Source organism: Ascaphus truei, chromosome 1 (genome assembly GCF_040206685.1).
Source record: "Ascaphus truei isolate aAscTru1 chromosome 1, aAscTru1.hap1, whole genome shotgun sequence".
Taxonomy (NCBI): domain Eukaryota; kingdom Metazoa; phylum Chordata; class Amphibia; order Anura; family Ascaphidae; genus Ascaphus; species Ascaphus truei.
The window spans coordinates 352,320,490-352,346,474 of NC_134483.1; the positions used below are offsets into that span (position 1 = coordinate 352,320,490).

At 49.2% G+C, this 25,985-nt stretch overlaps 1 protein-coding gene across 1 annotated transcript; it reads left to right on the plus strand.

Annotated features, from left to right (window-relative positions):
* Nucleotides 1–3,281: 3,281 nt before the first annotated feature.
* Nucleotides 3,282–25,751, plus strand: LAMTOR3 (late endosomal/lysosomal adaptor, MAPK and MTOR activator 3). The gene is made up of 7 exons (XM_075609220.1): nt 3,282–3,440; nt 11,342–11,377; nt 13,387–13,421; nt 21,266–21,324; nt 22,098–22,231; nt 22,575–22,638; nt 24,033–25,751. The coding sequence occupies exons 2-7, from the start codon at nt 11,369–11,371 to the stop codon at nt 24,104–24,106; spliced, it is 375 nt and encodes a 124-aa protein (XP_075465335.1). The 5' UTR covers nt 3,282–3,440; nt 11,342–11,368; the 3' UTR covers nt 24,107–25,751.
* The last annotated feature ends 234 nt before the right edge of the window (nt 25,752–25,985 follow it).

Consider the following 25,985-nt stretch of genomic DNA (forward strand, 5'->3'; position numbering starts at 1 on the left):
CCAAAAATCGCCGCCCCACAAACGAATTCCAGTACAAGAGGGTGAAGTAAAAAAATAATTTAATTGCAAGTGGAGGATCACAATGACATGTTTCTCTCAGAAGAGCTTTATCAACTTTGCCAGTTTTTCTCGTCTACTACTTCCACGCAAAGCACGCCTGGAACGATGACCTGCAAGTTTGAAAAGTTGTGGATTCAACAAATCACCTCATTGTGAGTGCAATCACATTTATGCTTAGAGTCTTGTATAATTGGAGGTTTTTCTATGTACTAGGACAGCGCTGCGCAAACTGGGGAGTGTGCCCAGCAGTGAGGACCAAAAGATTTGCTGGGGGAGGGGGAGAGTGGGGGGGGGGGGGGCACGGTAATTACAGAGGCTCTGCGCCCTTCCCCCAAAGCATTTAAATTAAATGCTGGGGGAGGCGTTAGGCCTCTGTAACATCACTTACCAGCTGCAAGCCGGGTCTTCAGCGACGTGTCACCATGACAACGCGCGCCAAATGTCACGTGATGACCCGCGACGTCATTTGATGCTGGGTTCTTACCAAGGGGGGCACGAAAGCTGGAACTCTTAAGGCAAGGGGGGTGCACGCAAAAAAAAAAAAATCTGCGTACCCCTGTACAAGGACATGCATGACTTTTTCTGGTCTCTATGTAGAGTAAGGCTGAGTCCATAGAGACTTCAGCCGTGCGGAGGCTGAGGGAAAGCGGATGCTTTCCCTGGCCTTAGTTTGCGTGCCGTCGGGGGGGGTGGGCCAGTGACATCACGAAGCTGGTTCGTCCTCATTGGGCGAACCGCTCACGTGACCGGCCCTGCGCTCCCGTGAGCGCTTAAACTAAAAAGAAATTGTTGGCTACGCTTCCGCACGCGAGCCCCTGCTAAAGTCGCTCTCATTGCGGCTGCAGGGGCTCACTGCCAAGCGCGAGTCAGCGCCTAAGCGCTGACCATGCCCGCGGCCTAAGAGTCTAGTCTAGTACTATCCTCCACAAGATGTACCAATTTTACATTCTATTTACTTGCTAAAGGGCCAGGTCTTTCATATCAACATATCTACTATTGAAGGATTACCCAGACTACGCATATGTTCTTCATTATGTCAGTGTTTCCCATCCCTTTGAGCCCCAGTTTATCCCTTTTGGGATAATTTTTCTAATAGCAAAGTTGAATGGAAAAGGAGAAATTATTATATTATGGCTCACTCCTTTTGGGGGGGGGGGGGGGGGTCTTACTCACTGGAGCTCTGCACTCAATCTCTCTGAATTCTAACATGATTTGGTATTTCCCTGCAATGACATTTTCTTATTAGAATTTTTTTTAGTTGGGGAGGGGATATTCATAGATAAATGTCTGGCTGTTTCTGGCTGTTGTGGATGGACTCTGGTGGAAGAGTAGTGCCATGGTTTTTAACCTGTATTCTGCTTAGGTTTTACATCAAGAAAGGAAGCCCATATCTGGATTCAAAAGTTAATCTAGATGGGTTTTTTTTTTTAATCCTTTCTCAGTAATTAAACCTGGGGCCCAAAGCCTCAAATATTTTAAAATATGAGGGGTGAAAGATGTCTGTCCCAGACAATCCATCATTTGTAACATGAAAATAGATACACTTTATCTACTACACCAGTGCATGTTTGAGGAGTTTCCAACCAAGAGACCCTTCATAGGCTGCGCTTATAGTGACGGCGATGCGAATTTGCCCGAAAACAAAAGCATTGCCGCCGCTGCCGCGTGTGCTTATAGTGCACGCGACAAGCGACGGAGCGATGTCGCCATCGCCAAAACCCACCGCCGGCAAAATTTGATTTTTCAAGGGCCGTCGCGTCACGTGACGGCCCTTTAACAAATCAAATTGCGGGAATCCCGCGATGCCGCTGACCGGCAGGGAACGAGCGCGCTGGCGCTCGTGCACTGCGCCCTGCTCGGCCGGACGATTCTTGGCCGGCTAGTCGACCGCTCGTCTTGGGGCACGGCCACGACGTCACTGAGCTAGTTCGCCCTCATTGGGCGAACCGCTCACGTGGCGCGCTTGCGAGCGGCAAATTCAAATTTTCTTGCTCTAAGCGCCGAGAGGGCGCTGGCGCTTGCTCACGCTGGCCACACACATTCCGCAATGTGTTTCATCGTGGCCAGCGTGAGCGCGCCCGCTCATCGCCACCCTGGACGAGGCCTGAGGCCTCGCTCAGACATGTTGCGACGTCCGTCGCAATTTCTGGTTGTTCGGTGGGAGTTTTCTAACTGAAAACGCTGAACTTTGTCACCAGTGGAGTTATCACTGTGACATTTTGCTGCCACAACCAAAATTGAAATTTGGTGCTACTGTTGCGTGACGAGCTGATTCAGCCAATTAAGGTGAACCAGCACCGTGACGTGTGCGTTACGCCCCCCGCCACGCCGCGACCCAACTTCTGCAGTTTGAGTAGAGATCACTGGGCTGCAGGAGCGCGCGTCGCAGGCGCGAACGCAAGCACAACTAAGGAGCGGTCTGTCTGAGCGAATGACATGATTGGAGGCGGGACTTTAAAAAGAAAAAAAAAAAGTGCGTGTTTGTGATTGGCTGGCGAAGTACACGTGACGCGGCTGCCACTTGAAATTACAACTTCAGTTGTCTCCAAGTGCAGCAGCGTCAACGCTGTACTTAGCCACCGGGGGTCGTTTTCAGTTTGAAAACTCCCATAGAACACAGCGAAAGAGTGGCGAACGTAGCATGGCTTTCTGTCTGAACGAGGCCTCAGGCTACGCTTATAGTGCTGGTGACGTCAGGAAAAATCTAATTGAGATGACTTCCAGCGATCGCGACCAAGCCGTCGCGCTTACCATAAACGCACGCTATGGCGGCAATGCGTTTGTTTTGAGGCGGCGTCGCTGTTGCTGGCACTATAAGCACAGCCATAGTAGGCATTGTACGACATGCAATTTACTATGTGCAAAAATCATATTACTAATAAATGTGTATTTTGGGATTTTGTATGTAGGCGTGTACACACCACCCCTCCCCACTAATAGTCATTATTAGAAAAATCATCAGTCTCAGATGCTGTAATTAACTGAAGGTTCCGAGCGTCAACCAATTACACAAATAGATACAACGCTAAAGTTTGTTTACTGTATTAACCACGTGACAAGAAGTCCAGCAATTCTGTGGCCATCGCTACAAAGCAGGAAGTGATTACATTGCTGACAACATTGAGTTCGTCTGCATGGTGTAACCATATGTCATGTGATCGGCTCGACTCGGATGATTGGTCTCTTGGTCCATACATTCAGTGAGTGGTTTACGGGCGGCTCCTTGCCCTCAGGAAACATGGCCGCCGAGAGATTGTGGGAGTGGGGTGGCTATGGCCGGTGTAGAGAGCGAGACTTGTGACCTCACTTCCTGGCGTACCATGCCGCTGATCACATGACAGGTTGGCTGGCTTTGTGACGTCACGGACGGTGGAAGGCAGGTAGGGTTCGGATGTTAGCGGCAGGGTTCGGATGTTAGAGGCAGGGTTCTGTGCGCAGGCGGGGCCCGGATCAGTGGCCAAGTGTCACTCCCTGGGAAGCTGGAGCCGCTCTCATTTATAATCCGGTCATATCATACACCCGAGCCATGTAATGGGAAGCTGGAGCCGCTCTCATTTATAATCCGGTCATATCATACACCCGAGCCATGTAACCTCACATCAGTCAGTCCTTTACATTTATTCACAGTAGTGCCGGAACTACGTGGTGGATGGGTGTGCAATAATAATAATATACATATAAAATCAGTAATCTATCTATTATCCCGTATGTAAAAATGCTTGGGGGAGGGGAGGACTGCAGCGCTCCCACCCCTTGTTCAAGTCCCCATGTTTGTTTACTATTTAGAATGTAATTGCTATTCTCTCCCCTCTCCTATCTTACTGCAGACAGTGGGAGCGTTATGCTGTTAGTAGTGTGGTGGTTGTGTCATTTCGTGTCTCTTAATGAAATGACCAGTTTAGGGACTGGATAATGTTGCCATGCAATGGCCAACAACTTATTTTATCTTGACTGTAACAGTTTTAGTGCAAACGATGTCGCACCGCTGGTCCACTTCACCAAGACTTTTTTTTAAAATCATCGGGCGAGATAAGAGAACACCTTTTTAATTTTTTGTTTTTATTTTGTGTGTGTGGGGGGGGGGGGAGGGGGGGAGGGGGGGGACGCAACCCAACTTGTTTTTTATATTGTGGCAATTTGAGAACCTGGCAAAAGTTAAGTTACAGGGACTGTAAGGTGGCACCCCTTTTAACAAAGTGCCATGGCGGTAATGGGGTTAGACGCTGCTGCTATATCTTTCTTTGCTGCATAATTAACGGCGTGCCTTTAGAAATCCAGAAACAAAAAAGGGTTTAAAAAAATATTCGATTTTTAGTTTTTGCCTTTTCACATCCCAACACTCCTATTCAGGTTCTGAAGATTATTACTGTGCATACTGGCTGAGTATACCAAGCTCGCCCTTAAATTAAGCTAGATCAAGGTCTCCAAACTACGGCCTGTGGGCCTGATCAAGATTTTATCCGGTCCGCAGCAACGTGAAATATATATATTTTTGCTCATTATAAATAATTTCCCAGTGTAAGCACGGCATCCTTTCTTTGTAATTGTCACATTTCTCTTGTTCTGAATCATATCATATGCTGATTACCCACAAAAGATCCAAATAAAACAAATTCATTTATATAAGGATTTTTTTTCTCCCATTGGCCCGTGGAAATATACGATGTGTCCCTCGTTACTGGAAGGTTTGGAGACCACTTAGCTAGATAGAAGGAAGTGAAAACAGGAAGACAGAGCTTGTGATGCACTTTGCACAGAGCTGACGAGGGGGTGGTATTGTCAATTCATGGGGTTCAATTTAGCCGCACACCTCCCAACCTTTGACGGTTATCTTTTCTTGTCCATTTATTAAATGCATCATAACTTTTTTTTTTTTTTTTGAACACAATCGCTCCTTAGACATGTTGGGTGGGGTCTATGGGCCTTGTTCTTCTCATAGTTGATGTTTAAGGCCTCGTTCAGGATGCAGGCTTCGGAGGGAGGGCGTACTGCCGTGGGACACAAAGTATTCAAATTGAATACTGGTTGTCAAGGTAGCAGCTGCTCTGTCTCCGAAGCCCGGAGTTGACGCTGGCTACAGTTTCACTAAATGAAAAAATCGTTTTTTAAAGCTGCAGCAGCGTCACTGGGACCTCGGCAGCCAATGAAATCATTCTTGAGAATGATTTCAAAACTGCTGCCTCGATCCCTAACCTCAGGTCTGTAGCCCCGCCCCCTCCCCCGCCTCCTGAAAACGTCTGCTGGGGATGAACACACATCGCCCAGCAGACTGCCGCCCTCCCTCCCTCCAACTCCTGTCTCTGGCACCCTGAACGAGGCCTAAGGGCTGGGACCCGCTGCGCCCGGTGGCGCGGGCGGCCGCGTGAGCGCTACTCTCCATTGCCTTGTAGCCTCACGATCCGGTCCCAGTCCCTCCTCACTGCCAACTGACTACGTACTGTGACGCGTCAGCCAGCAGGGGATACCAGAGAACTGTGTTCCCGTGCGGCGACGCGTCACATGGTACGCGAGTCGGCCAATGGAGGGGAGGGAAGGAGCTAGATGGGAGGCGCTTTGGGCGGGGAGCAGGGAAGGAGCTGCAGGTTTATTTATTTATAAAATATTTTACCAGGAAGTAATACATTGAGAGTTACCTCTCGTTTTCAAGTATGTCCTGGGCACAGAGTAAAACAAATAATACATGGTTACAAGTACAGTTACATAAATGAACAAGGTTTACATTATATACAAGACATTGCGTGCACAGTTAAAGAAAATATATATTATGAGCGTATGAAACAGTTACAGACCAGATTAAAGTGTGAGACAGCCTTAGATTTGAAAGAACTTAAGCTGGTGGTGGATATGAGAGTCTCTGGTAGGTTGTTCCTGTTGTGAGGTGCACGGAAGGAGAAGGTGGAACGTCCGGATACTTTGTTGAGCCTTGGGACCATGAATAGTCTTTTGGAGTCTGATCTCAGATAAGTGCTGCATGTGGTAGGGGTGAGGAGCTTGTTCAGGTAGCTGGGTAGCTTGCCCAGAAAGTATTTGAGGGTGAGACAGGAAAGGTGAACTTTGCGCCTAGACTCTAGTGATGACCAATCTAGTTCTTTGAGCATTTCGCAGTGATGTGTGTTGTAGTTGCATTGGAGAACAAAACGACAAATTGAATTGTAGAGGGTGTCAAGTTTGCTAAGGTGGGTTTGAGGAGCCGAGCCATATACTATGTCTCCATAGTCAATAATTGGCATTAGCATCTGCTGTGCAATACGCTTTCTGACCAGGAGACTTAGGGAGGCTTTGTTCCTGTAAAGTACCCCTAGTTTGGCATAGGTCTTGGTTGTCAGGGTATCAATGTGCATCCCGAATGTTAAGTGGGAGTCAAACCATAAGCCAGGTATTTAAAACTAGTGACAGGTGTTAGGGTGGTGTTAGTGTTGGTTCTAATCAGGAGCTCAGTCACTGGAAGCTTTCCAAATTTAGTCTTGGTCCCAAATACCATTGTTACAGTCTTGTCAGTGTTTAAAAACAGTTTGTTTTGGGAAATCCAGTTTTCGAGTCTCAAAAAGTCAGACTGAAGTATGTGTTGAAGGTCAGAGAGGCTATGGCTGTGTGCATATAGGTTTGTGTCATCTGCATACATGTGTATTGAGGCTTCCTTACAAGCTGTGGGAAGATCATTAATGAACACTGAGAAGAGTAGGGGCCCCAGAACAGAGCCTTGCGGGACACCACAGGTGATATCCAGGGGGTTGGAGTTAGAGCCTGAGATGGACACATGTTGGGATCTTCCTGATAGGTAGGACTGATACCAGTTTAAAGCATGCTTCCCTGTTCCAGAGCTCTGGAGTTTGTTTTGCAGGATAACATGATCAACTGTGTCAAAAGCCTTTGCAAAATCTAGGAATACTGCACCAGTGAGTTGACCCCGTTCCATTCCACACTGGATTTTATTGCAAACTTTTAGCAGGGTAGTTACGGTGGAGTGTTTGGGACGAAACCCAGACTGGAATTGGCTAGGGAAATTTGTCTTGGTGTAGAAATCGCTTAATTGGGAGTGGACACATTTTTCCATAACTTTGGATAGAATTGGGAGAAGTGAGATTGGCCTGTAGTTTGAGACAGTGTTTTTGTCCCCACTTTTGAAGATTGGGACAACTCTGGCAGTTTTCCAGGTCTTAGGGATTTGGCCTGCAGACAGGATAGAGTTGACTATGGACGCAATTGGTTTGGCAATGGCTTGGGCACCAAGTCGTAAGAACCTAGATTGTAGTAAGTCGGGTCCACATTGGCTGCTTAGTTTTAGTTTGAGGAGCGGTTGTGTAATCTCCTCTTCAGATACTGGGCTAAATTGAAAATTGTGGGCAGTGTTGGGAGGGGGTGGGACTGTAGGGATACTCCCAGGATGAGATTCATGTTTGGGGTTTGTGCTGCGTTTCGCTAATAAAGTGTGTGTGTGTATGTGTGTATGTGTGTATGTATGTTTGTGTGTGTGTATGTGTGTGGGGGGGTGGACGGCACCACGATCAGATCCCGCCCCCCTCCCTCCCACTCCGGCTCCCTACAGACCGCATATCGCGGTCTGTGCCTGTCAGCGCCCTGCCTGTCTGCAGTGCGGGCGTGCTGACTGAGGGAGCGGGGCCTTAGCCTAAGGCTGCTGTCATCCGTATTGTTGGTAGGCAATTTTTCATAAACTGGCCAGGTCCTTAGTTTTTGTGTTTTCAGTTAGAAGAGTCACTGTAATCTAATTCTTTGCCAACGCAAAGCGAAGTGTTTTTCACCTCGTGTCTATATCGTTCGTATCTTGGCAATGTTGCTCCATGCATTAGCTCCACTTAAGGCTGCGACGCCGCTGACTGCGCTTGGCGCGGTCAGCACAATCAATTTAAATATGTCTGGCCACGCCCACGCGGTACGTGCACATACACTCGCGGGCGCTTGCCGAGACATTAAATTGAGTTTGAGGCGCACTGAGGGGTCACATGACCTCAGCCAATCAGCGCAAGTCACTGTTTAGGCCACACCCCGCTGGCGCTTACCAGAAAAGTTGCAGGACAGTCCAACGCTCATGCTTGGAAAGTTGGTGACATCACCACAACATTTCTGCATGCTAAATTTTGGTAGGTGCCAGTAAAGAAGTTTCACTTCAAAAACACTGCTTGTAAACACATTCATATCAGTTTACACTACATATTTCTAAAGCTCAACATCCGGCTAAAAATACTTGCGCTCATTAAATTTAAAAAGTGTGTGTGTGTGGCGAGCACACGCATTTTAAGTGAAACTTCTGTCTTTTGTCACAGAAATTGTATTTGTGATGGTTTTTAATTAAAAATCAAAACACAATTTCAGTTCCAAAACAAAGAAGTTTGACCGCGTGTTTTAGCTATTTGCACGTCTATTTATAGTAACTGAATTACTTGTGTGTGTGTGTCTGTCTCTTTCTCGTTCGGTTGTCTCTCTCTGGTGTGTATGTCTCTCTCTGTGTCCTGCCCCCCCCCCCCCTCACTGACTCCCCGCAGAGTTGCGGACAAGGGTGGCTCTGTCTGAGTCTCCTCCCCCCCCACCACTTTTATTCAGAAAGTAGAAAATAGGTATTAAAGTTTCATGCAGTACTACCAGAGTGTTAAACATCAACATTTAAAAAATGTGGTTGGTGTTGTCTGTCATTGCCTTTGCACATCCAGAATAACTAAAGTTAGATCAACACTTCCCAGTTTAAAAAGATTTATTGTTTGCTCTGCAAACCGGTCTAAGAAAAAGTAATTATATACATTTTTCCAAATGTAAAAAAAACAATCAAACAAAACCCTGCTGCCACTTGAAATAATCGATTGACAAACACAAAATAGGACACATCTGTCAGCATGTCTCAATAGCAGATGTAATAAACTGCAGTGATCTCTTAATTGAACAAACTGAACCCCCTCCCAAAAAACAAACAAGTGCAGAACTTTACAATGATAACAACATTCAAGATTGCATACTCCTCAGGCTGGCGCCAAACGTGACAAACTAATCCAATACATGAAAGTTGCTACACCTGTATCTTGCCATTCTTGCTTCATAAACACTTGGAGAAGTCGATAACCTTTTAGTTATTTTGAAAAGCATCCGGACATGCATTGTTTTGGGCTATACAGAGCCCTTTGTCAAGCGAAAAGCGTGAAACTTTAATACCTATTTTCTACTTTCTGAATAAAAGTGGTATTTGAAAGAGGGAGTGTGTGTTGCTTTTTTTTTTTAATACAGGATTGAAGCATCCCGGAGATACCTCCGTAGTGGGTGCTGGTAGCCACTCGGGTGTTAACTATGCCAACTTTTCATAGCTCCCGGGCCTGTGGGCCAATAGGAAGTTACGACATAATGCTCGGCTTCCTATTGGCCCATGTGACAAGGAAGCTGAAAACTGGAGATACCAGCACCCCCTTCGGAGGTAAGCATCTCTGCAAACAGGTGTTCCTGCTTTAAACCTGTTTTATAAAAGGGAAAAGACTGCTTGGATTGCTCCCCCTTTTTTTATTTATTATATATATATATATATATGCATAAGTATTTTTAGTCTGATATTGAGCTTTAGAAATATTAGTGTAACCCGATATGAATGTGTTTACAAGCAGTGTTTTTGAAGTGAAACTTGTTTGCTGGCACCTACCAAAATTTAGCGTGCAGAAATCTCCTTCATGGTGACGAAAGTTGGTAATGGAAGTGAGATCCGTGCTGGCAGAAGAGACAGTCGGCATGCGCAGAAGTGGCTGTCGCTCGTGCATGCGCAGAACCGTTGGTTACAGTAGCGGATGCAGCACACATGCACAGGACCAGTGCGCAGGAGTAGCCGGCACCATGCACAGGAGTATCTGTCGCTGCACGCACGAGCGCCGCCAACATTAAAAGGGACACACACAGACTACAATGTGGAGTTCCCTGGGGAGTGCATTATATACACGGACCTCCGTGACACATACCTTCACCACACACGGACTTTAGGGATGTACACCTTCACAACACACACCTTCACCCCTCAGTGACGCACACACACACCTTCACCCCTTTGTGACGCACGCACACACCTTCACCCCTCCGTGATGCACACACCTTCACCCCTCCGTGATGCACACACCTTCACCCCTCCGTGATGCACACACACCTTCACCCCTCCGTGACACTCACACACCTTCACCCCTCCGTGACACTCACACACCTTCACCCCTCCGTGACACACGCACACACCTTCACCCCTCCGTGACACACACACACCTTCACCCCTCCGTGACACACACACACCTTCACCCCTCCGTGACACACACACACCTTCACCCCTCCGTGACACTCACACACCTTCACCCCTCCGTGACACACACACACACCTTCACCCCTCTGTGACACACACACCTTCACCCCTCCGTGACACACACACACCTTCACCCCTCCGTGACACACACACACACCTTCACCCCTCAGTGACACACACACACACCTTCACCCCTCCGTGACACTCACACACCTTCACCCCTCAGTGACACACACACACCTTCACCCCTCCGTGACACACACACCTTCACCCCTCAGTGACACACACACCTTCACCCCTCAGTGACACACACACACACACCTTCACCCCTCAGTGACACACACACACCTTCACCACGGCGCCGACGTCACGCAAGGCACGGGGGAAGGAGATGGAGAGACAGGCACGAGGGAAGGAGACGGAGAAACAGCAAGGCAGGGTAGAGGAGATGAGGTGGGAATGGAAAGCAGTGAGCACGTGGGGCAGGAGGGAGTGCAGAGAGGAGAGGAGGAGGAGGAGGAAACAGATAGCAAGGAGAAGAGGAGACAGATGAGATGAATGGGAGGGTGTAGTTTGCACAGAGGAGGCAGGAAGTACAAAGGAGCAGAGCATGATCTAGGAGAGGGTAAGGCTTGTTATATAGTAGGCGCTGGTGTGCGGGCGCACGCCCGGCGTTGCACATGGTGTGGGTATTTCATTTGTATAGGGCAAGCTGTGATGTGTGCAACTAGGGGGAGTGGCTATGACATCACAGCGTTAGACCACGCTGTGGTTGGTTCATAGCGTCACGGCCGTGCACGCACGTCCAAAGTATACAAATGTCTGGCTTACACAGCCAATTATAATTGACGCGCGTGCACTATAATACAGCCCTATGGTGGATAAGAGACAGCAAGGCATTCAAGGGAGGGGTGACAATAGAGTTATGTTTAATAGCCTTTAAGATCTGCTAGATCGGTGTATGTTACGCCAGGTACAGCTAGTATTAATATGTGTTTTCTTCTTTCACAGGTCTTTGACAAAACACAGCAGTTAAATATGGCAGATGTAAGTATATCAGCCCTTTTGCTTTGCAATACGTTGCTGGTCACTGGCAGCGAAAGAGTTAAGTGTATGAACAGTTGCAAATGTGTTGTCATTTTTGTGAATAATGGGAGAAACCTGACAGCGACTTTAGTGTTTATTTCACATGAGTAGTCGTCATTCTTCAGTATAGAGACACGTTAACGTGAGATGTTGTTATAAAATTACATTAGTCCTTTTGCTGGCAGTTGGTCAGGTTGGATTAATCTGCTCTTCGCTTTGCTGTTCTTATCTTTATTTGCATGCTGGGGTCACTTCCCCAGACAATAGAAGGCAATCTTGTAATCCTTTTTCTGTAGGAGAACAAGTGACCTTTGACCAGATTCTTTACCACTAGAAGCTGGAAGTATCTTAGATTCCGTGCCTTCTAGAAACTTTTCAAGTTATGTTTGTCTGTGTCACAGAACTTCAATTGTAAGATCCATGATATTGATTGACTGACAACTTCTGCAAATTTTACTATATACAGTTGGTTGACGCCATACGTTCCACATGGCAAAAATAAACCGTTATTTATTATTCTAAATTTCCCATGGGTAACTGAAGCGGGAGAAGGGAAATTTGATAGCAACAGATCATTATGCTTGTGTAAATGTTTGAGCAAAGTCCTGTAGCGTTCAGAAATCATATTAGAGACAGCTAGTAAGTGAACCGGCAGGAATTAAATCATTGTTTAGCAGCCAACATCCGTTTACACACGTGTGTATTCTAAGGCCTCCTTACTGTACTAGTGTATGTTAATGTTACTATTTTATGGTCTGTCATGATAATACCCTGAGATATTATGTATTTTAATCAATCTGGTGCTTCAGGGATTAATGGGGTTATCGTTTTGTCTTAAAATACAATATATTGGGTTTATGACAGACAGAGACCCTTTCTGGGTCTGTGCTAATCTAGAAAGAGGGTTTAATTGAGGAGGGCTATCACTAAAAGTGAAATGTCAGTTTAGAGGGCCATAAACGATAGCCAGATACAAGGCTGTCAGCCTCAAAGGAAACTAACATTCCTGAGATTAGAGAGGGGTGAAACACAGGTCACGCCTTAGTTGGAGGACTTTATTAAAAATGAGTATCATGTGATGTCATATACTCTTCATAATAGGAGGTACATATGTCACCATTGCGATTATACAAATCAAACCGTACCCCACACACTACATGGGTAAGAGGTGCCAAGGCCAGATATCTGTGACATTCAAATTTAGGAGCAAAATGGTCAATTAGTCTAGCATCCGTCATAATCGCCTGAATCTATTGATACAATTCACGTGTATAAGTATTAGAGAGAGGAGGGTATATTGGGACGCATGGAGGGGCGATATTCATTTGAGGGACCTTTGCGAAGGTGAAAATTGGGCCAGCGTGCGAGCTGTGTATTAACCATTGTCCCGCATGCAGGCCACGTGCTCACAGGTGTGCCTTACGTGACAGTCTTCACACCCCATTGCAGTGGTGGGAGGGGTGCGGGGGGGGGCACAGGCGGTTGCAGAGCTCCCGCGCTCATCCCAAAGGCATTTAAATGCCGGGGGGCCGCACGACGTCTCTGCAACCTCTACTACCTGGATTCAGCCGGCTTCAGGACACGTGACCATGGCAACGCGGCGTCAAATGACACCCACAGGGTCATGTGACGTCACGGTTGCCTTGGTAATGCGAGGTCAAATGACGCCGTGGGGTCACGTGACATCACATGACCCCGCAGCGTCATTTGACGCCGTGTGAGGGGGGGGGGGGCGCACAACGGAGGAGAGCAGGCGGGGGGAAAGGGCACAGCAAAAAAAGTTTGCGTGCCCCATTGTACTGTGCTGCAGATTATTTTGGTGCATTATAATAATTAGTGTGTATGTAACTTTTTTGTATTTGCTAAATTAGACGGCTGCTCTAATCCCAATAAGTGGAATGACTTGGCTTGCATGTACCAGTGTGACATATAAATGATCTAATAACCGTTACTTCTGTTTTCTAATCTAGGACTTGAAGAGATTTCTGTACAAGAAGCTTCCAAGGTAGGGTAAATATTTTACATTTGACAATGCAGTTGTGTGGCTATCCATGTAGGCCCCTGCTGGGTGCGCTGTGTTCTCCATGTAGGCCCCTGCTGGGGGCGCTGTGATCTCCATGTAGGGCCCCTGCTGGGGGCGCTGTAATCTCCATGTAGGGCCCCCTGCTGGGTGCGCGGTGATATCCATGTAGGGCCCCCTGCTGGGTGCGCGGTGATCTCCATGTAGGGCCCCCTGCTGGGGGCGCGATGATATCCATGTAGGGCCTCTGCTGGGGGCGCTGTGATTTCATGTAGGCCCCTGCTGGGGGCGCTGTGTTCTCCATGTAGGCCCCCTGCTGGGGGCGCTGTGATCTCCATGTAGGGCCTCTGCTGGGGGCGCTGTGATATCCATGTAGGCCCCCTGCTGGGGGCGCGATGATATCCATGTAGGGCCTCTGCTGGGGGCGCTGTGATTTCATGTAGGCCCCTGCTGGGGGCGCTGTGTTCTCCATGTAGGCCCCCTGCTGGGGGCGCTGTGATCTCCATGTAGGGCCCCTGCTGGGGGCGCTGTGTTCTCCATGTAGGCCCCCTGCTGGGGGCGCTGTGATCTCCATGTAGGGCCTCTGCTGGGGGCGCTGTGATCTCCATGTAGGCCCCCTGCTGGGGGCGCTGTGATATCCATGTAGGCCCCTGCTGGGGGCGCTGTGATCTCCATGTAGGGCCCCTGCTGGGTGCGCTGTGATTTCATGTAGGGCCCTGCTGGGTGCGCTGTGATCTCCATGTAGGCCCCTGCTGGGGGCGCTGTGATCTCCATGTAGGGCCCCTGCTGGGTGCGCGGTGATATCCATGTAGGGCCCCCTGCTGGGGGCGCTGTGATCTCCATGTAGGCCCCCTGCTGGGGGCGCTGTGATCTCCATGTAGGCCCCTGCTGGGGGCGCTGTGATCTCCATGTAAGACCCCTGCTGGGGGCGCTGTGATCTCCATGTAAGGCCCCTGCTGGGTGCGCGGTGATATCCATGTAGGGCCCCTGCTGGGGGCGCGGTGATATCCATGTAGGGCCCCTGCTGGGGGCGCTGTGATTTCATGTAGGGCCCCTGCTGGGGGCGCTGTGATCTCCATGTAGGGCCCCTGCTGGGAGCGCTGTGATCTCCATGTAGGGCCCCTGCTGGGGGCGCTGTGATCTCCATGTAGGCCCCTGCTGGGGGCGCTGTGATCTCCATGTAGGGCCCCTGCTGGGGGCGCTGTGATCTCCATGTAGGGCCCCTGCTGGGGGCGCTGTGATCTCCATGTAGGCCCCTGCTGGGGGCGCTGTGATGTCCATGTAGGGCCCCTGCTGGGGGCGCTGTGATTTCATGTGGGCCCCCTGCTGGGTGCGCTGTGATCTCCATGTAGGGCCCCTGCTGGGTGCGCTGTGATCTCCATGTAGGGCCCCTGCTGGGGGCGCTGTGATCTCCATGTAGGGCCCCTGCTGGGTGCGCTGTGATCTCCATGTAGGGCCCCTGCTGGGGGCGCTGTGATCTCCATGTAGGCCCCTGCTGGGGGCGCTGTGATCTCCATGTAGGGCCCCTGCTGGGGGCGCTGTGATCTCCATGTAGGCCCCTGCTGGGGGCGCTGTGATCTCCATGTAGGGCCCCTGCTGGGGGCGCTGTGATCTCCATGTAGGGCCCCTGCTGGGGGCGCTGTGATCTCCATGTAGGGCCTCTGCTGGGGGCGCTGTGATCTCCATGTAGGGCCCCTGCTGGGGGCGCTGTGATCTCCATGTAGGGCCCCTGCTGGGTGCGCTGTGATCTCCATGTAGGCCCCTGCTGGGGGCGCTGTGATGTCCATGTAGGGCCCCTGCTGGGGGCGCTGTGATCTCCATGTAGGCCCCTGCTGGGGGCGCTGTGATGTCCATGTAGGGCCCCTGCTGGGAGCGCTGTGATGTCCATGTAGGGCCCCTGCTGGGAGCGCTGGGATCTCCATGTAGGGCCCCTGCTGGGGGCGCTGTGATCTCCATGTAAGGCCCCTGCTGGGGGCGCTGTGATGTCCATGTAGGGCCCCTGCTGGGGGCGCTGTGATCTCCATGTAGGCCCCCTGCTGGGGGCGCTGTGATGTCCATGTAGGGCCCCTGCTGGGGGCGCTGTGATCTCCATGTAGGGCCCCTGCTGGGTGCGCTGTGATGTCCATGTAGGGCCCCTGCTGGGTGCGCTGTGATCTCCATGTAGGCCCCTGCTGGGGGCGCTGTGATCTCCATGTAAGGCCCCCTGCTGGGGGCGCTGTGATCTCCATGTAAGGCCCCCTGCTGGGTGCGCTGTGATCTCCATGTAAGGCCCCTGCTGGGGGCGCTGTGATCTCCATGTAGGGCCCCTGCTGGGGGCGCTGTGATCTCCATGTAGGGCCCCTGCTGGGTGCGCTGTGATCTCCATGTAAGGCCCCTGCTGGGGGCGCTGTGATTTCCATGTAGGGCCCCTCCTGGGGGCGCTGTGATCTCCATGTAGGGCCCCCTGCTGGGTGCGCTGTGATCTCCATGTAGGGCCCCCTGCTGGGGGCGCTGTGATATCCATGTAGGGCCCCCTACTGGGGGCGCTGTGATCTCCATGTAGGGCCCCCTGCTGGGGGCGCTGTGATCTCCATGTAGGCCCCCTGCTGGGGGCGCTGTGATTTCCATGTAGGGCCCCTGCTGGGTGCGCTGTGATCTCCATGTAGGGCCCCTGCTGGGGGCGCTGTGATCTCCATGTAGGGCCCTGCTGGGGGCGCTGTAATCTCCATGTAGGGCCCCTGCTGGGGGCGCTGTGATCTCCATGTAGGCCCCTGCTGGGGGCGCTGTGATCTCCATGTAGGGCCCTGCTGGGGGCGCTGTGATCTCCATGTAGGGCCCCTGCTGGGGGCGCTGTGATCTCCATGTAGGGCCCCTGCTGGGGGCGCTGTGATCTCCATGTAAGGCACCTGCTGGGGGCGCTGTAATCTCCATGTAGGGCCCCTGCTGGGGGCGCTGTGATCTCCATGTAAGGCCCCTGCTGGGGGCGCTGTAATCTCCATGTAGGGCCCCTGCTGGGGGCGCTGTGATCTCCATGTAGGGCCCCTGCTGGGTGCGCTGTGATATCCATGTAGGCCCCTGCTGGGTGCGCTGTGATCTCCATGTAGGGCCCCCTGCTGGGGGCGCTGTGATCTCCATGTAGGGCCCCCTGCTGGGGGCGCTGTGATCTCCATATAGGGCCCCCTGCTGGGGGCGCTGTGATCTCCATGTAGGGCCCCTGCTGGGGGCGCTGTGATCTCCATATAGGGCCCCTGCTGGGTGCGCTGTGATCTCCATGTAGGCCCCTGCTGGGTGCTCTGTGATGTCCATGTAGGGCCCCCTGCTGGGGGCGCTGTGATCTCCATATAGGGCCCCCTGCTGGGTGCGCTTTGATCTCCATGTAGGGCCCCTGCTGGGGGCGCTGTGATCTCCATGTAGGGCCCTGCTGGGGGCGCGGTGATCTCCATGTAGGCCCCTGCTGGGGGCGCTGTGATCTCCATGTAGGGCCCCTGCTGGGTGCGCTGTGATCTCCATGTAGGCCCCTGCTGGGGGCGCTGTGATCTCCATGTAGGCCCCTGCTGGGGGCGCTGTGATCTCCATGTAGGCCCCTGCTGGGGGCGCTGTGATCTCCATATAGGGCCCCTGCTGGGGGCGCTGTAATCTCCATGTAGGCCCCTGCTGGGTGCTCTGTGATGTCCATGTAGGGCCCCCTGCTGGGGGCGCTGTGATCTCCATGTAGGCCCCCTGCTGGGGGCGCTGTGATCTCCATGTAGGCCCCTGCTGGGTGCTCTGTGATGTCCATGTAGGGCCCCCTGCTGGGTGCGCTGTGATCTCCATGTAGGGCCCTGCTGGGGGCGCTGTGATCTCCATGTAGGGCCCCCTGCTGGGTGCGCGGTGATCTCCATGTAGGCCCCTGCTGGGGGCGCTGTGATCTCCATGTAGGCCCCTGCTGGGTGCGCTGTGATCTCCATGTAGGCCCCTGCTGGGTGCGCTGTGATCTCCATGTAGGGCCCTGCTGGGGGCGCTGTGATCTCCATGTAGGCCCCTGCTGGGGGCGCTGTGATCTCCATGTAGGGCCCCCTGCTGGGTGCGCTGTGATCTCCATGTAAGGCCCCTGCTGGGGGCGCTGTGATCTCCATGTAAGGCCCCTGCTGGGGGCGCTGTGATCTCCATGTAAGGCCCCTGCTGGGGGCGCTGTGATCTCCATGTAAGGCCCCTGCTGGGGGCGCTGTGATCTCCATGTAGGCCCCTGCTGGGTGCGCTGTGATCTCCATGTAAGGCCCCTGCTGGGTGCGCTGTGATCTCCATGTAGGCCCCTGCTGGGTGCGCTGTGATCTCCATGTAGGCCCCTGCTGGGGGCGCTGTGATCTCCATATAGGGCCCCCTGCTGGGGGCGCTGTGATCTCCATGTAGGCCCCTGCTGGGTGCTCTGTGATGTCCATGTAGGGCCCCCTGCTGGGGGCGCTGTGATCTCCATATAGGGCCCTCTGCTGGGGGCGCTGTGATATCCATGTAGGGCCCCCTGCTGGGTGCGCGGTGATCTCCATGTAGGCCCCTGCTGGGTGCGCTGTGATCTCCATGTAAGGCCCCTGCTGGGGGCGCTGTGATCTCCATGTAGGCCCCTGCTGGGTGCGCTGTGATCTCCATGTGGGCCCCTGCTGGTGGCGCTGTGATCTCCATATAGGGCCCCCTGCTGGGTGCGCTGTGATCTCCATGTAGGGCCCCCTGCTGGGTGCTCTGTGATGTCCATGTAGGGCCCCCTGCTGGGTGCTCTGTGATGTCCATGTAGGGCCCCTGCTGGGTGCGCTGTGATGTCCATGTAGGCCCCCTGCTGGGTGCGCTGTGATCTCCACGTAGGCCCCCTGCTGGGTGCGCTGTGATGTCCATGTAGGGCCCCTGCTGGGTGCGCTGTGATGTCCATGTAGGCCCCTGCTGGGTGCGCTGTGATGTCCATGTAGGGCCCCTGCTGGGTGCGCTGTGAAACAGTATTTCCATTGACTGAGAAGGCTTGAGCTGCATTTAGATAATGCAGGTTCAATTCGTCAGGGGAACAGATTTTCATCTCAAACCTGTGATAGTTATTTAAGTCTCTCTGCTACAAAACTGACACAGGGAGGTAGCATCGTATTGATCAAAAGAAAAATGTCCCCTTGTCTGTGTTTGGTGTGAATGGATGTTTGTAATTAGATACGTGTTCTCACAACCCAGTGGGAGCATAAAGGAAAAAACAACGAAAAACACAAACTAAGTGCAGACTGTAAACTTCAATATAGCCGTATGTGAGGAAACTTGGCTCTTCTGTAAAGCCTACTCCCAGGATGGCAGATGAATAAGGGCAATAACTGGATCTGTTGAATCTGTGATGTCGTCTGGATAGACAGGACAGCTCTCACACAAGCATCAGGTAGATAGGAACATGGAAGAATAAAAAGAAATCTCCATGGTGCAGATCAGTATAAAAAGGATAACTTTATGGTGTAGTTTAAAAATGTGCACTTACAATAACAAAGACAATATCAAGCATTTAGCACTTATACCAAGTGACTAGGAGTGTCTGGATGTGGCCACCGCTCACCGCACCGCAGCTGCTTGTCCTCTCCACGCAGCAGTGATACTGGAATTGCCTCCAGGAACAGGCGTGACTGCCACACCTCCAAGGTATCCCCTCTGTGCCCCGAGAAGGCAGGCTCGATCACCGCGCTGCTGTATCTGTCCCCTGGATGCCGGGTGAATCACCTCCAGTCTGATTTTCGTGGCGATCCGTCACTTCCGGTTTGCGCGGGGCTCCGCCGCGTCACTTCCGGCACTGCAGTTTGACAGGCGGCTGGCAGGGCCAATCAACACGTATCCTGGGCGGGTCCTCTCTACGCGTTTCGCCCAATAGGACAATAGGCTTCGTCAGGAGTATAGGACCCCCCCTCCCCTCTCTACCCTTTTATATTAGAGTCAATTATTAATTAACCCCTGAAATGCCTAACGGAGTATTCGGACCATCATATAGGTTAAGGGTTTCAGCTGTGCATTGGGAGACTATTAATTAAATGTTTAAATGCATATAATACATTTTAAAATTGGTTAAAAATATATAGATTAGTACGAATGGGAAAAGTGACATTTACCAAAGTTGGTAAAGGGTTTTTAATTCTTTTATATAATAAAAAAAGATTATTTGTGAACGATTCAAATCTGTATGTTGTTCTAATTTGAGGCATTCACACCATCATATAAGTCTATCTTCATTAAAATCTAAATGTCACTTTTCCCATTCGTACTAATCTATATATTTTTAACCAATTTTAAAATGTATTATATGCATTTAAACATTTAATTAATAGTCTCCCAATGCACAGCTGAAACCCTTAACCTATATGATGGTCCGAATACTCCGTTAAGCATTTCAGGGGTTAATTAATAATTGACTCTAATATAAAAGGGTAGAGAGGGGAGGGGGGGGTCCTATACTCCTGACAAAGCCTATTGTCCTATTGGGCGAAACGCGTAGAGAGGACCCGCCCAGGATACGTGTTGATTGGCCCTGCCAGCCGCCTGTCAAACTGCAGTGCCGGAAGTGACGCGGCGGAGCCCCGCGCAAACCGGAAGTGACGGATCGCCACGAAAATCAGACTGGAGGTGATTCACCTGGCATCCAGGGGACAGATACAGCAGCGCGGTGATCGAGCCTGCCTTATCGGGGCACAGAGGGGATACCTTGGAGGTGTGGCAGTCACGCCTGTTCCTGGAGGCAATTCCAGTATCACTGCTGCGTGGAGAGGACAAGCAGCTGCGGTGCGGTGAGCGGTGGCCACATCCAGACACTCCTAGTCACTTGGTATAAGTGCTAAATGCTTGATATTGTCTTTGTTATTGTAAGTGCACATTTTTAAACTACACCATAAAGTTATCCTTTTTATACTGATCTGCACCATGGAGATTTCTTTTTATTCTTCCATGTTCCTAACTACCTGATGCTTGTGTGAGAGCTGTCCTGTCTATCCAGACGACATCACAGATTCAACAGATCCAGTTATTGCCCTTATTCATCTGCCATCCTGGGAGTAGGCTTTACAGAAGAGCCAAGTTTCCTCACATACGGCTATATTGAAGTTTACAGTCTGCACTTAGTTTGTGTTTTTCGTTGTTTTTTTCCTTTATGCTCCCCCTGGGTTGTGAGAACATATATCGATCATCTGGGACCAGTGAAGACAGTCCCTTCCAGAGGGTTTGAGCAGGGGTTACAACCATTTATATACGGTTTTTTCACTATTATCAGTCACTTATATATTATATGCACTTAAGTTATTATAAGTATTTTTATACACTTTATTAATTATTCACTTATAGAGTGGTGAACACTAGTATTGTTTCCGCGCCTTCTTTACACTATCACCTTGTCACATTTGCTATAAGATACGGACATACTGATTTTCAGCTCTGCTAATCCATGCTAATAAGGATGATTACTAGTGGAATGGCCATCTTGTTAAAAAGGAAATATGTTTAAAATCGAGCCCTTCTATTTCTCTTATTATAGTACATATTCCATAAATGTTTAGAAAATTATTTTGCAGATTTTCCCCTTTTGCTTTAACAGGATTTGACAAAATCATCCTGGTCACATCGAACCACAGAAGTTGCATTTTATTCAACAAACTCCTTGCATAATATTGGTCAATATTTTGGTTGCTTGCCTTAATCCGACTAATGATTAGAAAGTCTGATATGCAGCAGATGTTAGTTTGTTACCGTGGATCCATGTTACTTGGCAGGAGATTCTTCTTTCGAACACCAATTACAACTGCTTCATTTACACAGATGGAGTAAAATCGTCACTGTTATTAATTAATTTACCGTGAATTATTTTTGTCTGTTTTCAGTGTGGAAGGTCTCCATGCCATTGTAGTATCGGACAGGGATGGCGTACCAGTTATTAAAGGTAAGATATATCCTGTAATGCATGGCTTGACATAATCTTACAATAGGACATGTCCTGTTATTCCTGTCTCTCCTCTTGCTTAGTCTGATGTGCTATATTATCAATGTGACAAAGGCATAGCGCCTCCTGGGGTGGGGGGAGAGGAATTAATTTAATGGTTAACTCTAAAATGTCCTAAAGTTTATAGTAATACTCAAGGGGCAGAGAGAAGGAATGTGATAGTTGTGTAATGTTAAATACACTTTTATATTGTTATATTGAGATCAAACAACACAGAACCCCTGAGCCCCCACAAAATACATATGTACATAAATGTCAAAAAGGAGAACTATTGAGCGTGGCAAATGTATACAACAAGCAACAGAGAAGCCCAATGCTACATCCAATATGCCAAAAATACACAGTAAAATACTTGGCTTTTTCAAGCGAATATGTCTCAGCTGTTGGTGGTTAGTGGCTCCTCCTTCCCAGAGTTTTAAGCTCACCCCTCCCCATTCCCTAAGTCAGTCGGTCTTTTTCATTCTAGTAGCTATAGATCGGTCTTTCTCCCTCCTTTTAGACAGGCAGAGAGTGTGGTCTAATGATTAATTTGACTAAGCATCACCACCATTGAGTCCTCATTGAAGAAAAACATTCTTAATTCCAAATTAAAAAAGCCAAATGACTCAAGTACTGTGATTACATGTGTTTATTTGTTTTACGGAACAATAAGAAAACAGTACTTGCAGAAATGTTATATCTATCTCTTTATGTTCTCCCCTCTCTCTTTTCAGTGGCTAACGATAACGCCCCTGAACACGCCTTGCGACCGGGTTTCTTGTCCACATTCGCACTGGCAACTGACCAGGGAAGCAAACTAGGACTTTCCAAAAACAAGAGCATCATCTGTTACTACAACACATACCAGGTACAGGCTGTTCTGTAGTGCGGCGGTGTAATAATACAGTTAGCGCCCTGACATGCTGTTCTGCACATTTAGCTGTTCCAACATAACTCTGGAAGAATACAGTTACAGTAGGGTGTAATCTCCGTTACTCACTGCTGCTTCCCATAAGTTGGTTGGTTTGTTTGCAAACTTTTCTGTATATGCCCATAAAGTATCCTTGAAATCTCATGGTTAGTAGTCATTTGAGGGCTTTTTTTTTTTTTTTGCTTTTTTTAAAGACACCTTTTTGTAATTTTCAATCTCTACAAGCAAAGAGAGAGAAGACTTCACAGGATATTGAATTTGGTTCTTGTTTCCTTTTTAGGTGATCCAGTTTAACAGGCTACCTCTGGTAGTGAGCTTCATAGCAAGCAGTGATGCTAACACAGGTATATACATTTCACTTGCATGTTTGCTCTGTAAAATGCATGTTTGTTTCTGTGGTCAGATTTCAATCATCACTCTCAGGCCATGACACAAGAATGAACCAGCTGAATACAGACTTTGCTTTCCTTGGCCTTGTTACTCTAGCTCTGCAGTTCTTCATGCTTCAATATTTGTAATCCCTGCTATTCTGTAAATTAGGACATTTTTGCAAGTTGATGTTTCAAAATCTAAAAAAGACGTCTGTGCACATAGCTACCCAGAACCCTTTGTGTCGGCAGCTGGGACAAAGCTAGAACTTTGGTATCATTACATAGTGCAGTCTTTTTCAGAAGAGGCACTGACAATCTATCGCTACTCACAATCTCCCGATAGCCTCCCGAGCCGGTCCCAGTCCCTCCTCACTGCACAGCTGACTACGTGCTGTGATGCGTCAGCCTGCCGGAGCTACCAGCTCCTTGTATTTTGCAGTGCTAACGCGTCACGTGGTGCACGCGACAGCCAATGAGGGGAGGAGGAAGGAGCTACGGGAGGGAGGCGGCTTGGGAGGGAAGTCTTTGAGGCAGCCGTGCATGGCTCTCCCTCCCTCTCCCCCCCCCCCTCCAAAAGGTGTGGGGGGGGGGGGGGGGGGAAGTGTGTGTTGTGTGTGTGTGTGTATGTGTGGTGGGAGAGACAGGGGGGACGCACAGCGCGGGGGGGGGGGGGGCGCAGGTCCTTCCGGCTTGTGTTAAAAACGTGCTTCTGGAAATGGATGTTCTTCAGTATTTTCCAGGCAAAAGCAAGAGGTCCAGAACCATCAGCAGGATGTGGGAACAAACTTCTGCATTATTATTTATTTCAATGCCCTAAATAGTATTTGCTGGGAGCTGTATGTATTGTGGGCGGAATGAGTCCCTGTTGGAACATAAACCAGATTCCCCTCCTCCCTGACACACGACATGGCAGCGCCCCCCCTCGTCATTGCCCCTGCCCACCCGACCCGTTTGGCAACGCACCCCCCAGCGCGCAACACAGTTCACTGCAGACCGCAAATCGCGGTGCAGTGATTTGCACGCGCCGCCGGCAAGCAAGCAATCTTGCCGTGCGGGCGCGTGCAGCGGGGCCTTAGCCTTACAATACTTTAAGTACTGAGTGGTGAACGTGTAAAAGTTTGGACTTGTAACTTTTGTGGCCCCTCTGCACTTTTCCTTGAACCCCAAAATAAAAAGTACACCTTTTTGTCAATCCACTTAATGCTCAGTTTCTTTTTCATTATTGATAGGGTTATTTTTTTATTATTGACTTTGTGGTGCCGACTCCTGGTTATTACTGATATTGTGGTGGAAGTGGGCCCGCTCTCCAGTAGAAGTGGTTTATGTACATTGTGCTTAGTATCTCTGTTCTATCATTTCTTTGGCAGGTCTGATCCTCAGCTTGGAGAAGGAGCTCGGGTCCTTGTTTGAAGAGCTGAGGCAGGTGGTGGAGATTTCTTGACGTGGACTTGTGTATCCTGCATCATGTTCAGCGTAAAGAACAGAAGCCGTTTCCAAACCAGCAAGTGACAAAAATATAAACTTGTGTACATCCTAGAGAACCTTTACCTCAGCGCCCGGATCTGTATGAAGCTCTGTCTTAACCCTTGTGCTGTGGAAGGTACATGCTGCCCTACTTATAATATTGATATGTCGCACTGCTTAGAATTATTGACAACCATTGCTCTAGAAAGTGCTGCAGACCCTCCAGCAGAAGATTTTGACCATAGAGAGGGGTGGAGAAAAAGCTTCAGTGCAAGTTCGCCCTGCAACATTTCTCTTCCATGCTTTGCTGGCTCTTATGCCAATAAAGGGCGTACTGGTGCACTAAACAATATGAAATACTGTACTGGATTTTTTTTGTTGTTGCTGTTTTTCATTTGTTAAATGCCTGATTAAAATCCCATTATTGGTATTGTTTAAGATTTGTGCTTGCGTCGTTTCCTTCTGCTGCAGTTCTGGTGTTTGCAAGTCAGGTTGCACCCATATGAGGAAACAAGTGAAAATAATTGGAACCATTTCTTGTGAATGAGGATCTGGGAGAAATATGCCCATCTAGTTCAGACACAATGGGTACCACGGCAGTTTAAATTGTAGGGGATCTTTTGCATCAAAGAATCTGGAGAGCTTTATTTGTAGATGCCAAAAAGTGAAGACCTTGATGAGCACCAACGCGGCAAGCACCAAGATTTGGGGTAGTATCAGAAGATGGCATCCATTTACTCCCCCCCCCCCCACTCCCCCAACCCCCACTCCCCCAACCCCCACACACACACACGTGTTACAACTTGATAATCAGTGATTGCAGTAAAGGTGTCCATGTTCTGCCTCTAGTTATGATGCATGTTTTTAGCACAACTCTTGATGTGTTTATAACTGTTGGGAAGTCTATCATGCGTAATGCCTCTGTGTACCGAGATAGCTCAATTCTTGTAGCGCACCAAGGCTTTGTACCCATGTATGCACCTCCACTCTCCTTTTCAAATTGTGAGGACGGTAGAAAGACATCTGGGACAAAGAATGCAGCCCAGAATCCATCGTATACCAGTCTGACCTGCCATCTGGTTTTGCTCTTCATACAGGAACTCATGCAGTCTCATTGTGGTTTTGTTATTGTTCTATTCGTGCAGTTCACGTCTCTCAATTTTACTTTCTTTCTGAACGGTAGCATACAATATGCATAAAAAGATTCAAAATGCTATAAACTGCAGAGGTGCCCTATCAGTTCCAAATCAAGTATAAAATAGAAAGATTACATTTCTCTCCGGAGTTGGGTGTCTTGATTTGTGATGTCCTTTATGACACCAGAACTAGTAAAGTAACACAGAGATTCATTTTATTCCCCCCTACTCAATTCTACACTTGGGTGTTGTACACAACAGCAGTGAATAGGCTGAATCTTTTTTCCAATTTTTTATTTTTTGGTGTCCTCTTGACTTGGTAAATGGGTATCCCTGCCTTAAGATTCATATTGTTCTGGTCAGTCTCTTCCGCTCCAATGTAATTATGCACATAAAAAAAAGTGTGCAGCGTGTCTCTGATACATTTTGCATAATATTGTAATGCAATTGTACAATTTTTGAAATAAACAAATTTGTATGAAAAAAGTGACTTTGGAAATATTTCAGCAGAATTTGTTTTTATTTATTTTTTCCCTACACTACCATTACTCTCTACCCCCCCCCCCCCCAAAAAAAAAAACTTATAGGATGGGGAACCCTTTAAAATGTATTGGCACTTTGCAGGACCCCAGCTCACTTATTATATGTAGATCAGAATACTATTGCCATGTCACTACAGCATAATATTTAATAAGTTTTCCTGTTCCCCACATGGCAGTG

Coding starts and splice junctions, on each gene's coding strand:
- LAMTOR3 (XM_075609220.1), top strand. Junction 21,325..22,097: donor TGGCGTACCAGTTATTAAAG/GTAAGATATATC, acceptor CTCTCTTTTCAG/TGGCTAACGATAACGCCCCT. Junction 22,639..24,032: donor AAGCAGTGATGCTAACACAG/GTATATACATTT, acceptor TTTCTTTGGCAG/GTCTGATCCTCAGCTTGGAG.